This window comes from Hemitrygon akajei, chromosome 5 (genome assembly GCF_048418815.1).
Source record: "Hemitrygon akajei chromosome 5, sHemAka1.3, whole genome shotgun sequence".
Classification (NCBI taxonomy): domain Eukaryota; kingdom Metazoa; phylum Chordata; class Chondrichthyes; order Myliobatiformes; family Dasyatidae; genus Hemitrygon; species Hemitrygon akajei.
This window is the reverse complement of record NC_133128.1, coordinates 86,090,413-86,106,706: the sequence shown is the minus strand read 5'-3', so window position 1 is coordinate 86,106,706 and position 16,294 is coordinate 86,090,413. Positions and strand designations below refer to the sequence as shown.

Below are 16,294 nucleotides of genomic sequence, written 5' to 3'. Positions count from 1 at the left end.
AAAAGCTTTTAAGTTCCTCGGGGTGAATATCACAAATGACCTGACTTGGTCTAACCAAGCAGAGTCCACTGCCAAGAAGGCCCACCAGCGCCTTTACTTCCTGAGAAAGCTGAAGAAATTTGGCCTGTCCCCTAAAACCCCTCACTAATTTTTATAGGTGCACCGTAGAAAGCATTCTTCTAGGATGCATCACAACCTGGTATAGAAGTTGTCCTGTCCAAGACCAGAAGAGGCTGCAGAAGATTGTGAACCTAGCCCAGCACATCACACAAACCAATCTTCCATCCTTGGACTCACTTTACACCACACGCTGTCGGAGCAGTGCTGCCAGGATAATCAAGGATAAGTCCCACCCAGCCAACACACTTTTTGTCCCACTTCCCTCCAGGAGAAGGTTCAAGAGCATGAAGATACGTACGGCCAGATTTGGGAACAGCTTCTTTCCAACTGTGATAAGACTGCTGAACAGATCCTGACCTGGATCTGGGCCGTACCCTCCAAATATCCAGACCTGACTTGCACTACCTTACTTTCCCTTTTCTATTTTCTAATTATGATTTATAATTTAAATTTTTATTATATTTACTTTGATTTGTACTTCAGGGAGCGCGAAGCGCAGAAACAAATATCACTGTGATGATTGTACGCTCTAGTATCAATTGTTTGGTGGCAATAAAGTATTTGTATTTGTGGCAGTGCTCTCCGTAGATCTGCTCAATGGTGAGAAGGGCTTTGCCCGTGATGGATATTTTTGGGTGTTTTGCAAATTGGTGAATTGCTTTTCATGCAGAGAGGGACAGCTATCTATTCAAATGGTAAGGTCAATCTCCAATTTAATGAATTGAGGTTTCTTTGATTTGTCATTTTTTTTTCCTGTTCATTCTTGAAATCCACTTCTGTGGTGTGCTTCAAGTGAAGAGCTTCACTTGCTATTGATGATGAATGCCTCCAGCAAATAGTCTGCTTACAATGCTGAAAGTTACAAATCTTCTGGCACAGCAGATAGAGGTTCCTTGAAGCTATTAAGGTAGTCATGAAATTGAACAATAATTGTTATCAGTATGGAGACTGTTCAAAGGGAAAGCTGGAATAAACATGGTTTAAGCTTTGTGCTTTGAAATGTTTAGACAACTCACCACCCCAGTTTGCGTCCCAGTTGCGGTTTAGGTCAGTACCTATGCATCCCTTCACATTATTCTTGGAGCGGTTCTTCCTCCAAAAACGATCCTGAAATATTCAAGTTCGAACATTTTGGTTTAAATATTTAATGCTTATGATATAATTAAGTATCAAAATGAAAAATTCTAAGTTGTGGGATTTTGTTTTGAACACGAGATTCTGCAGATGTTGGAAATCCAGAGTAACACTCACAAAATGCTGAAGGAACTCGGTAGGTCAGGCAGCATCTATAGAGAGAAATAAAGAATTGATATTTTCAGCTGAGACCCTTCAACAGGAAGGTGGAAGGAGCCCCCTTATGGATTTTTTAATTTCTCTTTTAAAAGATGATTTTGAGGAGGCATTTAGGGGCTTAGGAAGCATCTTTTGAAAGTAGCAAAATTCTACCACAGCTGATACATAGATACATCTCTTGGAGATACTAGATTTGGTATATTTTACTAGTTTTTGACTCAGAAACACAATACCCCTGAATCAAAGCTAGCACACCGCAGGTAAAGTACAGAGTTTGCTTGTATCTTGTTTTTAAGTATTCCAGCGATTCTACTGAAATTGGTAAATTTTCATAATTTGAAATGGAATTGAAGCACAGATCAATTGTAACAATGCCTGCACAGCATCACCTCTTGGGCTGTGGATCAGCTTGCACTATCAACAAATCATGAAAATTGTCTGAAATGAAAGTTATATTTTATCCATGAGTAAATTAAACTTATAAGTATTACCGTTGTCCACGTGTAATCGTAGCCATCAACGTTCCATACAGGGAGGATGTATATCTCATATGAGTTTAGAATGCCATTGATCACAACGTCCTGTGTATCTAAAAGCTAAAGTATGACAGATTCAAGGATACTATTTAGAGCTACATCAACAAAACTAAGGATAGATAACTGTCAAAGTATGATCCATATCTTTATGCAATTACATTTGGACAATACAGAAGTACAGGTTGATATGTGACACAAGAGGTATTCATATTCCACAAGTGGCAGCAATGAATATTTCTGACAAAAATATCTAACTGACTACCTTTGATAGACTCACCAAGAAAATCTCCCTCTAAGGATGGTACACATTCACATCATCCCTTATCTTCAACAATAACCCAAACAGGCTGAAAGCAGAACAGCGGCTCTTACAGAGCTGCTGAATGAAAAGCCTACAGCACAGCAGTAAAGATGTGAATCGGGGCATTGCACCATCAATTCCTCCACCAAAAGTACATTCTGTGTGTGGTATTCCTTTCCTCATCAACCTCACTATTTCTTTAACGTTTTTTGTCTTTTTTTTTTACGAGGCCAAGTTGCTAGCTTGATGTTCAACCCAGTACAGATGGAAAGCGTGCAAACAGCCAGCCAGATTCAAACCCAGGACCACTCACCTCAAAGTCTGCTGCTGATGCCACCACACCACTGGCCACACCCTATGGGTACTCATCGCATAATGTATTGAAGAAGTTTGTAAAACTTTCTTCAAAAAGCACCACTCAAGCCCATGGCCTTCAACATAGACGTGATAAGTACAAGGGAGTGTTACCACCTGCAGGTTTACTCCAAGAGTCATCGTTGTGTGTCATGAAAAGTCCTATTTCTGCAAAATGACGAAACCTAAAAAGGACTTATGCAGTTAGTGCTAATGTTAGAGGATATGTGAGATGCAAAGGAAGTGTAGTGTGTTTAACTAATAATAGTCAGTGCCAGTTAGTCTATCATTTCTGCAGAATGTAAGGTTGGTCATCTCATGCCAACTTGCTTTCTGCTGCATTCACTGCCAGCACTGCTCTGCTCATCATGACTTTGCTTGAACTCTCGACGAGTAGGCCAGTGAGCTCCTCCAGTCTGCCCTTCCGTCCAGTACAATCATGGCTGACCTCAGCTGCTCTTCTGCACCAATTCCCTACGCAACACCCTCAACTCCAGCAGATTCTTGCACTAATAGGAGATTGAGCCGGTTCTTAATTGTGCAATTGGATTCCTCATGGCAGTCAAAACTTTTTACTGCCTTTTCAGTATTTTTCTGTAATAGTCAAATTGTTCAAAGAAAAATTAAGCTCTGATGCCTTTTAAAGTTTTTTTCCTGATATTTGCTCTTGCATCACCTGCAACAATACCCTGGGCACTCGGGGACAGTCTCAGAGGAATGCATGCCATGTATTTGGGTGGAATGTAGGAGAGTACAACAGTTAAATGTGTGCATTCTGTCCATCTTTTTAACTTACTTACATATTGCACAAACCACTGACAGAAAGCGGGTGATATCCATTCCCGGGCATGGATACCGCAGTCAATCCAAAAGGCACCTTTTGACGCGTTAACACCTTTATAAATCTGGAGAAATATGGTGCATGGCATGAAGATATAGTAATTCTTGAAAAAGGACTATATCCACAATGAAATGCAATTTTACCTTTAAGACATAGATCAGACGTTTCTCAGCCGATGGCCCAATAAGAATTCTTTGAATGAGGGATGGATATGCTCTTACAATGTGTGACATCCATAAATAGATCTGTAAATAATCAAGTAATAAAATTCACATTACAACATTTTTCATAAGTGATCAGTTTGGATTACTGTACAGTAAAATGATTGCATCCAGGAGTGCCTTTTGTGTTTTGTATGTGTCCGCAGCATGCTTCATTTCCACTGATAAGTCAGTCATTATTATGTTTGGATCTGATGGTCATTGAATAAATTACTTGTTCTAAAGTTGCTAATAATGTCCAGTTGTTTCAGTTGTGGTATTTTGTTGGAGCCGGCAGGTTGTGGGCTGAAGTCTCAGTCAAGGACTTGAACATTTTCTTGACTAGAGAGAAGTGGTGATCAAACATAAGCGAGACAATCAAGCATTGAGGGAAGCGCAGAAAAGAGCCTGTTAGCCCTCGGCAGTGACGAGGACCTGGCCCATTCACCTCACAAACTCTTTTGACCTCTTACTGCCAGGTAGAAGGTGCCGCAGTATAAGAGCAAGGACTAATCAACATGTACAAACAAGCTGGATGAACTCAGCAGGTTGGGCAGCAACCGTGGAAACGAACAGTCAACGTTTCGGGCCGACACCCTTTGTCAGGACTGAAGAAGGAGGGGTCAGGGGCCCTACAAAGAAGGTGCCAGGTGAAAAACCAATCAGAGGAAAGATCAAGGGGTGGGGGAGGGGAAGCAGGAAGGGGATAGGCAGGAGAGGTGAAGAAGGAATGTAAAGGGAAAACACTATGGTGCCCCCTTCTCCTCTCTTCAACCCTCCTCCTCCTCCTCCTCCTGGACACCCCCACCGGGCCTTCTACCTGCACTCGATCTTTTCATATCCAACTGTCGCCGAGACATCAACCGTCTCAACTTCACCATTCATCTCTCCTGTTCCAACCTCACTCCCTCCGAACGTACTGCCCTCCACTCTCTCCGCACTAATCCTAACCTCACCATCAAACCCGCAGACAAATGTGGTGCCGTAGTAGTCTGGCGGACGGACCTCTACCTCACTGAGGCCAAACGGCAGCTCTCTGACACCTCCTCTTACTTACCCCTGGAACAGGACTCCACCAAAAAACATCAAACCTTTGTCTCCCATCACAGGCCTTATCAACTCCGGAGACCTTCCATCCTCAGCCAAAAAACTCAAAGTTCCCACACCCCACACTGCTCGGTTTTACCTCCTCCCCAAGATCCACAAGCCTGACTGTTCTGGTAGGCCTATAGTTTCGGCCTGCTCCTGTTCCACCGAACTTGTATCTGCCTACCTGGGCTCCATTTTGTCACCCATAGTTCAGTCCCTCCCCACCTACATCTGGGATACATCCCATGCCCTCCACCTCTTCAAAAACTTCCAGTTCCCCGGTCCCGACTGCTTCGTTTTCACCATGGATGTCCAATCCTTATACACTTCCATTCCCCATCAAGAAAGCCTCAAAGCCCTCCACTACTTTCTTGACAATAGATCTCACCAGTTCCCCACCACCACCACACCCCTTCGGTTGGCGGAACTGGTACTCACACCATCAACTCTGCTCTCAAATGCATCTCTCCCATTTCCTGCACATCTGCCCTCACCCCATCCGCCCACCACCCCACTCGGGATAGGGTTCCCCTTGTCCTCACCTACCACCCCACCAGCCTCTGGGTCCAACGTATAATTATCCGTAACTTCCGCCACCTCCAACGGGATCCCACCTCCAAGCACATCTTTCCCTCCCCCACCTTTCTGCTTTCCGCAGGGATTGCTCCCTATGTGACTCCCTTGTCCATTCATCCTCCCCATCCCTTCCCACCGATCTCCCTCCTGGCACTTATCCTTGTAAGTGGAACAAGTGCTACACCTGCCCTTACACTTCCTCCCTCACCACCATTCAGGGCCCCAGACAGTCCCTCCAGGTGAGGCGACACTTCACCTGTGAGTCGGCTGGTGTGGTATACTGCGTCTGGTGCCCCCAGTGTGGCTTTTTATATATTGGTGAGACCCGACGCAGACTGGGAGACCGTTTCGCTGAACACCTACGCTCGGTCCGCCAGAGAAAGCAGGATCTCCTAGTGGTCACAAATTTTAATTCCACGTCCCATTCCCATTCTGATATGTCTATCCATGGCCTCCTCTACTGTCAAGATGAAGCCACACTCAGGTTGGCGGAACAACACCTTATATACCGGCTGGGTAGCCTCCAACCTGATGGCATGAACATTGACTTCTCTAACTTCCGTTAATGCCCCTCCTCCCCTTCTTACCCCATCCCTTATATATTTAGTTTTTTCCCCCCTCCTTTTTTTTTCTCTCTCTTTCTGACCATCACTCTGCCAGTTCTCCATCTCTCTCTGGTTCTCCCCTCCCCCTTTCTTTCTCCCTAGGCCTCCCGTCCCATGATCCTTTCCCTTCCCCAGCTCTGTATCCCTTTTGCCTATCACCTTTCCGGCTCTCAGCTTCACCCCACCCCCTCCGGTCTTCTATCATTTCACATTTTCCCCTCTCCCTCCTACTTTCAAATCTCTTACTATCATTCCTTTCAGTTAGTCCTGACGAAGGGTCTCGGCCCGAAACGTTGACAGTGCTTCTCCCTATAGATGCTGCCTGGCCTGCTGTGTTCCACCAGCATTTTATGTGTGTTGCTCACACTTAATAACTTCTCTTTTGGCTCTTCTCACTTTCTTCAGACCAAGGGTGTAGCTATGGGCACTCGCATGGGCCCTAGCTATGCCTGCCTCTTCGTAGGTTATGTGGAACAGTCTATGCTGCAAATCTATACTGGTACTGCTCCCCAACTTTTCCTTCGCTACATTGACGACTACATTGATGCTGCTTCCTGCATCCATGCTGGGCTTATCAATTTCATCGACTTTGCCTCTAACTTTCATCCAGCCCTCAAATTCACTTGGTCCATCTCGGACACTTCTCTCCCCTTTCTCGATCTCTCAGTCTCCATCTCTGGAGACAGACTGTCCACTGACATCTTCTATAAACCCACTGACTCTCATAACTACCTTGATTATACCTCTTCCCACCCTGCCAAATGTAAAAATGCTATTCCCTATTCCCAGTTCCTCCATCTCTGCCGAATCTGCTCCCAGGATGAGGCTTTCCGTTGCAGGACATCTCAAATGTCCTCTTTCTTTAAGAATCGTGGTTTCCCTTCCGCCTTCATTAATGATGTCCTCACTCGCATCTCCTCCATTTCCCGCACTTCGGCCCTCACCCCATCCTCCTGTCACCACAACAGGGACCGTGTCCCCTTTGTCCTTAACTATCACCCCGCCAGCCTCTGGATCCAGCATATTATCCTCTGCAACTTCCACCACCTTCAACAGGACCCCACCACTAAGCACATCTTTCCCTCTCTGCTTTTCGCAGGGATCGTTCCTTCCGCGACTGCCTGGTCCACACGTCCCTCCCCACAGATCTCCCACCTGGTACATATCCCTGTAAGCGCAAGTGCTACACCTGTCCCTACACCTCCTCTCTTGCCACCATTCAGGGCCCCAAACAGTCCTTCCAGGTGAGGCAACACTTCACTTGTGAGTCTGTTGGGGTAATCTATTGCATCCGGTGCGGCCTCCTCTACATCGGCGAGACCTGACAGATTGGGGGACCGCTTCGTCGAGCACCTCCGCTCCGTCCGCAACAACAGACAGGATATCCCGGTTGTCACCCACTTCAACTCTGCTTCACATTCCCATTTGGATATGTCCATACATGGCCTCCTCATACATCACCGTGATGAGGCCAAACTCCGGTTGGAGGAGCAACACCTTATATACCGTCTGGGTAGTCTCCAGCCCCTTGGTCTGAACATCGAATTCTCCAACTTCCGGTAATTCCCTCCCTCTCCCTTCCCCATTCCACTTTCACTCTGCCTCGTCTTCCAGCTGCCTGTCACCTCTCTCATGATTCTGTCTTCTTCTACTACCCATAGTGCTTTCCCCTTAGATTCCTTCTTCACCTTTCCTGCCTATCCCCTCCCTGCTTCCCCTCCCCCACCCCTTGATCTTTCCTCTGATTGGTTTTTCACCTGGCACCTTCTTTATAGGGCCCCTGTCCCCTCCTTATTCAGTCTTGATGAAGGGTCTCGGCCCGAAATGTTGACTGTTCATTTCAACGGATGCTGCCTGACCTGCTGAGTTCATCCAGTTTGTTTGTACCTGTTGATTTGACCACGGCATCTGCAGTGTACTTTGTGTTTACTAAGAGCAAGGACTGTTAGGCTGAGCAACAGCTGCTTCCCCCAGGCTGTGAGACTTCCCAACACCCTGCCACCAGGGGCGTATCTACGGAAAATAGCGCCTATAGCAAGCGCTGAAATTGCGCCCCTGTCCAAACATCTGACACCTATCTTTTGGATAACTTTAGTATAATATCATCTCAAAAATACCAGTCAAGCTCGTTAATCTTTTAATTAACAAATTATGGCACTACATGAAAATTATAACTGCACCTTCCTTGCTTTCACTGATACAAATTGGTCTATGATGTGATCAAAATCAGTTTTTTCAGTTTCTTCGCTTTCTACACTCAGCAGAGCAAGATCACAGAGTCTGCCTTGACCCATGGAGGCTCTCAAATACGAAAGTATTAGTTTTAACTTGCTGAATGATCTCTCACAGCTGGCGATGGAAACTGCGATGGTTAGCATTATCTGAATAGCTATGTGAAGATTGGGGAAGACGCTCTCATGTCCATACTGAACAATAACTTCAAGAAGCTCTTCAGGTCTTGATATTTTCATGCTGACCTGCCTTGATAGCAACATTCTGCAATCCAAAATTTCTTCATATAGCTGCTGTCCATCAACATCAGAGCTGTACAATTCGCCTAAATTTTCACACTTCTTCTTTAGGTCGTTACTGTTGGCACCATGACACAGTCCCTCGACATTGAGAAGGAATCCAAACGGCCTCAGTGTTGTGCAAACGAGCGAACCTTTCGTCCATTTCTCTGTGAAGACGGTCAAGTGTTCCCTTCATGACTCTCCAATTCCTCCTTTGCTGTTAACCCAGCGTCTCTTGTTCTCATCAGCCATTCGTTTCTTTGGTCTCTGACGTCTTTCAACTTAAATATTCCATTCTTGACAGAGACCGACTCCTTTGAGTGACTCACTGACCAACACTTCTCTTTCATAATAAAAATGATCTTGGAGGACTTGCAAATCCAGGGCAGCATCGTGGAAGTTCATGCTAGGATCCTGCAGCCACTTTTGAATACGGTCAATGTGAATGAGTACTTTGTTCCAAAATCCTAGCAAAATCAGAAAATCAATGGTTCCAAATAACGTGACCTTCATTGTATCCTGCTTGGTTGCATGTACACCCACCAAGTTGAGTGAGTGATTGTCGCAATTCACAAACACTGCTAGGTTGTTTTTCTCACTTATTCTTTGATGAACACCACTTCTGTGTCCAGCCATCACAGCAGCGTTGCCATAGCACTGTGACTGACAATCTTGTAGCTCCATTTCGTCCTTCTCTAGCTGTTTCAAGATGTCTTCAACCAAGCTCTCAGCATCCTTCTGGCTTATCTGGATAAAACCAAGGAAGGACTCTCTAACATGGACTGATTTCCTCTCAAAATCAACTTCCACATACCTCACTACTTCTGACATCTGTTCACAGTGTGCCTGATCAGGAGTCGAGTCGAACATGAGACCATAGTACTTGGCTTTACGAATGCTTCTCAGTAAACTATGGTGAACAGTGGATGCCATCATGTAGATGAATTCATTCTGGACACCCAGTGAAAGATAAGTCGTGGATCCAGGATGACTTTCCAAATGAGTGAGGTTTTCTTTTATGACAGGGTCGAAGATGGCCAGTAGTTTCAGTAAGCCAAGGAAATTTCCCACATTGGAGTAATCGTCTAGCTGAAGTGATTCCCTGTGTCCTCGCAAAGCCAGGTTCTGAGTCACAAGGAATTTTATGCAGTGAAGGATTCTCGTCCAGATATCACGCCACTTCTGCTTTTCCTTCTCAATCTGTGACTGAAATACCGCGTCAATAACTCCTCTGTTTCCAGCTAAATTTATTTCCATTTCTTTCCACTATGTGAAGCATTCCCGATGATTCTTGGCATTTTCATGAACACTAATCCTTTCAGGTGCTTTCCACTGGTTGAATCCACTTTCCTGCTCCAATGAGGATTGGTGGTCTGACTGGGAATAGAGAAGACAACAGATACAAAACGCAGACTTTTTAGAAGGGGAGTAGACCAGCCACGAGCGAGTCACTTCCTCACCATGACCATTTCACAATTTTCTCATGAACCAAGTTTTGTTCATTGAGTGGTTATTTGTTGGTAGGAAAGACCCCTCACTGTTCTGGAAATACTTCGAACCCAGCTTTATTATTTCTGTTCTCAACGCGTCAGGCAGAATTGCTTTTCCAGTATCCTTGTTGAACTTCAGAAGTCCAATGTCATGCTGTTCAATCATTTCTGGTACGACAGTTTGAGGCTCTGACACCATCCAGTTCACTAGGTTCAGTGTTGTCAGGTTCAAACTCGTCAATAAACTCCACATCACCACTACCACCACCACCGTCTTCCCCTCCTGTCATGTCCACGATCTCTGTGACAGCCTCACTCTTCATACTCATCATACTCGGATTTATCTGACTTGACTTCTTCCTCGGCTTGTGACGCATTTGTACTTGATCCACCTTAAGATTCTAACAGACTTGCAGCAGGTGCAGGCGACTCCATGGAACATGTCGAACTGCTTGTTCTGTGCTTTTCAAAGAAGGGCATGAAGAACTTGCTTGACTGCTTGGTTTCCTCCGCCTCCAACTTTCATCTCTTATGCCCTTCTGCTCCACTTTCCTCCTTCTTCGTGAAGAAACGTTTCATGGTCCTACACAATGCTCTGAAATAAGGCCATCCTAGTGCTTCTCAGCCATGATAATCAAAGACAGATCATACATCTGAAGAAAATTCTTTTGTCACTATCCAAGGATGGCTTGTCTGACTTTAGTAGAAACTGCTCAGTGGCCCCCCGCCCCCTTCAAGTGGTGCCCAGGGCACGTGCCATTCCTGCCATACCTTAGATATGCCACTGCCTGCCACCACCCAGTATACATTATTTGTGACAGCACCAGTAGCATTATACTGTTATATACGTATTTAACTATGTGTCAAAAGTGCACTGTTTGTCAACTTGTGCATCTACCCACAATACTTTTTTGTTTATTAATATTATTGTGCTCATATAATTTTACATCCTGTATGTGATATATGTCTTTGCGTCTTAGTCCCTGAGACACATTGTTTTGTTTAGCTGTGTACATGTGTACAGTTGAATGACAATGAACTTGAACAAGTGATGTCTAAGTAAGGACTGGAGAAGGAGTGCCTTTCTATCCTTAAAGATCCATTTTTAAAGACATTCTAGGCAATTAAGAACATTGAAACCTCAATAGACAAAATATACATGTATGAATCGGTAAAATCAGAATATATCTCATCATAACAAAGAAAGAATAATTTAGTTCCCAGATTAAAGGTGAAAATATTTGAAGAATTAGCAATCACAGGGGATGTAAGATTGTTTTGGATAATTTGAAAAAGTGCCCAGTAATTTCTGCAAAGGATGACTATAAGTTCACAAAGGAAATATCAAGGCTACCTGGAAATTGCTTTAAAACGAAAGTTTATCTTTAAAGATACCATTCAAAATAGAGTTCAGCATTAAACTGCTTGATTGGGACTTAATTTACTGATAGTCAAGTGAAAGCCATTAAGGTTTTTGAGCTGATCAAGCTATAAAGCTGTTAAATTTGTATATGGACGGCTGCCTGTATCAGGGACATGGTTTAGACAGATAAATCCATGAGCACTGCTTAAGTTCTATTAAGTGGACAGATATTTTTAGGGAGCCTATTTGTTTGATAGTATGCACTGCCATTTGCCTAGCCACACTTTTGATCTGTGTTAAGAAGGAATAACTAAAAGGGAGTCAGAGGATGTGGTATTCCACATGGAAGTGGACGAGGTCCAGGATCACCCTTGGTTTTAGTGAATGAAAGGAACAGGCTCATGGGGTGTTATGACCTACTCTTATTTTCTTTTGGGGAATCCAGCCAAATCTTCTCTGGAGAAAATTAGATTTTCAGACTAGCTCCACTCAGCAGATACATCTTTTTCCTTTGAATTGCTTTCCAACTGTTAAATTTAAAACTAATTTACAGCATCGGTTGGAGCCCAAATGCTCTATTTATCAAGATGAGGCCTCCGGTGGATTTTGCTGTTCAGACTGTTTGCTGGCAGAAGGCACATAGAGCGCTGGGACGGTCTGTATGAGAAAGCTGTCAGTGTGGCAGTGTCCATTCCCATCAGGCAATGGAGCAATGGCATAATCCAAACACTGGCTGAAGGATAATCCACTATCCTTCAGCATTTCCACCACTAATTCGATGCTATTTTTATGGACAGGACGTTAACCAGGATGAATATATACTTCTTTCTGTGGTTATGTTGAAAGCAGTACAGTTTAATTAAATGCATTAATCCCTAATGTACCTGCAATTGCTAGAGAGCTGTTGAATGCAAACTTATTAATAAAGAATGAAACATAAAGTGGTTAAACTCTCACTTTTCAAGATAATAAATGGATATGATTATTTACTGTTATTAAATATTTTATGATAACTTTTCTGATGATGCCTGCTCAATTTCATAGCCTGTTCTCTGACTGTTTCCCCTCTGTTGGGAGTTATCTTTAGTGAATTTACTCATGCAGATATTTCATGTCCGATGACTGACAATCATTAATTTTGTTTATTTATTTACTTGTGCATAGTTGACACTACCTTGTGCTGAGTGTGACTGTTGGTACTGTGTTTTGCATCTTGGCCTGGGAGGAACGATATTTTGTTTGGCCGCATTCATGGGTATTCATGTGTGGTTGAATGACAATTAAACTTGAACTTGGACTACCTGCTATGATTAAATTACTAAACTAAAGAACAAAATTAATAGGCAGTTTTCCAGTGACAAACAGATTTTTTTTTTTACAAATGTCCATTAGACGGGGGGTCTAATTGGGGCATTAATATCAAAGATCGTAGTCTGTAAGTCAAAGCCCGACGGCTGGAGACTGGAGGTTGGAGGACTGTCCGTGTGTGGCGCTGGGATGGAATGAGGAAAACAGTTTGTTTTGCTGCTGCTGTTTTGTTGCTTGTTGCGTTCTGTTCTGCTGAGGATTGTGAGCAGGCTATGCCAGTGCCAAATTGTGTGGTGACGTTTGTGGACTGCTCCCAACACACCCTCAGCTAGTGTTGGTTGTTAATGCAAATGGCACGTTTCATGGTGTGCTCTGATGCACCTGTCATAAATAATTTAATCTGAATTAGGCGATTTGATCATAAATCAGAAAATAGACAAAATTATTCTGTGCCTAACAACAGTATTAGAATGAATGGCATCAAAAGCAATAAGACTGACAAGAAAGAAAAATGACCTAGATGGGAAGTTAGTCCTGCCATTCGTAGGAATAAAGTATGTTGATCTATCTGACTTTTGAAGTTAATAGTGTTCTTGGAGCTCAGTTATATATAGGGGGCGTCCATAAGTCATGTTGCAGTATACAGAGTACCATCTAAACGGTTTCACCTGAAAGCGTTTTCCTATCAATGGCTGATTGCCCATCCATTTCCTTTCTCCATCTGCTCTTTAATTTGTTTCAATATGAGCATTTGTACAAGTCAAAAATAGAGAGATTTTTTTTAAAGTTCATTTTCTGTGTCTGGGCATTACTGATAGAGCAACGTCTCTGTAATTGCCTTTGAAAAGGTAGTGCGGAGTTCCCTTCGCTGATGTTCATCTGATGGAGGCATTTCCCCAGAGCTGCTGAAGGAGTTCCAGGGTTCTGTCCCGGTGATGATGGAGGATCTGGGAGATAATTCGATGGAGGGCAGCCCGAAGGTAGAGGCCTTTCTATCTGCTTGCTGCTTCTTGAGGTTGTGGTTTTGGCCGGTGCTGTTGGAATAGCTGGGCAAGTCACTGCACTTCATCTTATCTACCACTGGTAAAGGGATTGAATATTTTAAAGTGGTTGATGGGGTTTCGATTAAACTGGCTGCTTTGTCCTGGATGGCATTGGCCTTTTGGAGAGTTTTTGGTGCTACGTTCATCCATGCCAGTGGAGCCTATTCCATCACATTCCCGACTTGCGCCTTGTAGATAGTGGGAAAACTTCAGGATGTTAGGATTCACTTGCTGTAGTACATCCAGCTGCTGATCTTTCTGTTGGCACAGTATTTCTGTGGCTGATCCAGCTGTTTATGGTCAATGATGTGTTTCTGAAGCCATCTAAAGTTGGTAGATCTGAGGACAATCAGTAGCAATTGACTGCATAAAAGTTAATGCTCAGCTGTCTTTTATCATTTTGAAATTATGTTTATTACTTCAATTTTTGACCTCCTAAGTTCAAGGGAATATAATTTTAGTTGAATCCTTCTTGCCATTACTGTATAGGGAATTTGTTCTGTATTATTGCAACCCCCAACTCCCCAGCATTGGGGATGTCAGAACCAAAAGTTGGACATAGTAACTCAGTTGCAATTTTATTAATCAGAATCAGGTTTAATATAACCAGCATAAGTTGTGAAATTTGTTGACTTTGCACAGCAGTACATGATAATAGAGAAAAAAAACTGGGAATTACAGTAAATATATATCTTAATAGTTCAACTAAATAAGTAGTGTAAAAATTGAAATGAAAAGTAGTGAGGTAGTATTCATGGATTTAATGTCCGTTTAGAAATCAATGGCAGAGGGGAAAAAGCTGCTCTTGAATCGTTGAGCGTGTGCCTTCAGGCTTCTGTACCTCCTCCCTGATGGTAGCAATGAGAAAATTGCTACCAGGACCTGGGTGATGGGGGTTCTTCATGATGGCCACTGCCTTTTTGAGGCATGTAGAGCCAAGGTATCGTCTCCTCCATTTTATATTCAAACCTCCTGAGATGTAGGCCAAATTTTTCTCAGCCTTACTTTCAGTTTGTTTTTCATAGTTTTCCCAGGTTTTAATGATCTGCATGCACAAACAACAATATTCCTTACTCCTGCTTCTTGGTCTTTTACTGCTGACCTGTCTCAGATTCATACACTGGATTTGTATCTTTGCCTAGTTGTGTAGGCTGTGAGCACTTTGTAAATTCATGTTCCTATCCACTTAGCTTATTATGGTTCTTAATTTGGTACAAATGTAAAAACATAATTTAAATGTTTTTCATTTATTCTTGTGGTTAAAAAGTTGAGATTCCTTACCCTTGCAAAATAAAATCTATTTGTTACATCTAATCAGTCATCAGTATTTCTAAACTTGTCTCCTCCTCCTCCTCCTCCTCAATTATAAATTTAGCTCTTATGGTTCCCTATAATTTTCTGCATTTTTATAAAGTGCCTTCTTAAAGTATACAGAGATGGATTATCTGTGGACAATTCTCTACCCGTTAAACTGGTGGCCTCAGAAATCTCAGCTAGATTAGTCAGATATCACCCTACCTTCACAGCCCTATGCTGATTCTTTGATCAGCTTATCCCTGGTGCTATGCGTGATCTGATGATGGATTTCAGTAATATCCTCGTGACTGCCCTTACGATGACATGTTTGTAATTAATCACAAGCACGGAGAAAGATGCAGAAATCCAGAGTGACACACACAAAAATGCTGGAGGAACTCAGCAGGTCAGGCAGCGTCTATGGAAATGAAGAAGCAGCTGACGTTTTGGGGCTGAGACCCTTCTTGTTTATGTTTGTAGTTACTCTCTTTTATCCCCCTCCCTTCCTTTCTAAAAGGCGGAGGTATTTTTTTAATTTCACACTTCAATGCAAAATTCCTAATTCCAATGATTTGGTGGCACAAATATGTACAATAGTGTAGCAATTAGCACAGTGCCTTACAGTACTAGTTCAGTTCCTGCCACTGTCTGTGAGGAGTTTTTATGTTCTCACCAAGACTGTGTGGGCTTCCTCTGGGTGCTTTGCTTTCCGCCCACAGTCCAATGGCAGACCGGTTGATAGGTTAATTGGTCATTGTAAATTGTCCTGTGATTAGACTAGGGTTAAATCAACGACTGCTGGTCAGTGAGGCTCGAAGGGCTGGAAGGGCTGACTCCATTCTGTATCTCAATAAATAAATAAATGTCGTCCTCCCATTTCCTCCCGCGTCCTGGGATGTAGGCCAATAGGAAATGAAAATTAACTGCTCTAAATCCTCACGGTTTAAATAAAAAGTTAATACTTGTTATGTCCACATCTCCCATAACCAATTTCTTATTCAACAGTTTGAAATAAGAGATGTAAAAAAAAAGTTCTTACCTCTTGCAATGGATGATACTTTTCGTAGTAAGAATTGGGGGCACGGGGATGAAATACCTGACTTGAGGGTTTTTGACTTTTTATGAGCTGTTCGACATCCTCGATCATTACACTGAAAATGATACACATTTGAGGGTTGTGTGTCGTCACTGATTAACTGCACTCTAACACCGCACACTCATTCTTCAGCAACACTGTGCACAAAGAGAACAGCCTGAACTCCCCCCGCCACCACCACCATCACCAGACTGCTCAGAGTTGTCCACTTTTATACAGTTCTCCACCCTTATGCAACTTCTAATTCCATCACTTGTATGTGTAACTATT

The 16,294-nt window shown here is 43.2% G+C and overlaps 1 protein-coding gene across 1 annotated transcript in view; it reads right to left on the bottom strand.

Moving 5' to 3' along the window:
• The window catches only part of cpb2 (carboxypeptidase B2 (plasma)), a 47,496-nt gene that overhangs the window by 12,473 nt on the left and 18,729 nt on the right, over positions 1-16,294 (bottom strand). Inside the window, exons 4-8 of the mRNA XM_073045960.1 lie at positions 15,968-16,079; positions 3,589-3,690; positions 3,405-3,509; positions 1,905-2,009; positions 1,137-1,227 (exon numbers count right to left, since the gene is read on the bottom strand). Coding sequence (XP_072902061.1) covers positions 1,137-1,227; positions 1,905-2,009; positions 3,405-3,509; positions 3,589-3,690; positions 15,968-16,079 — 515 coding nt within the window. The remainder of the gene's footprint in view (positions 1-1,136; positions 1,228-1,904; positions 2,010-3,404; positions 3,510-3,588; positions 3,691-15,967; positions 16,080-16,294) is intronic.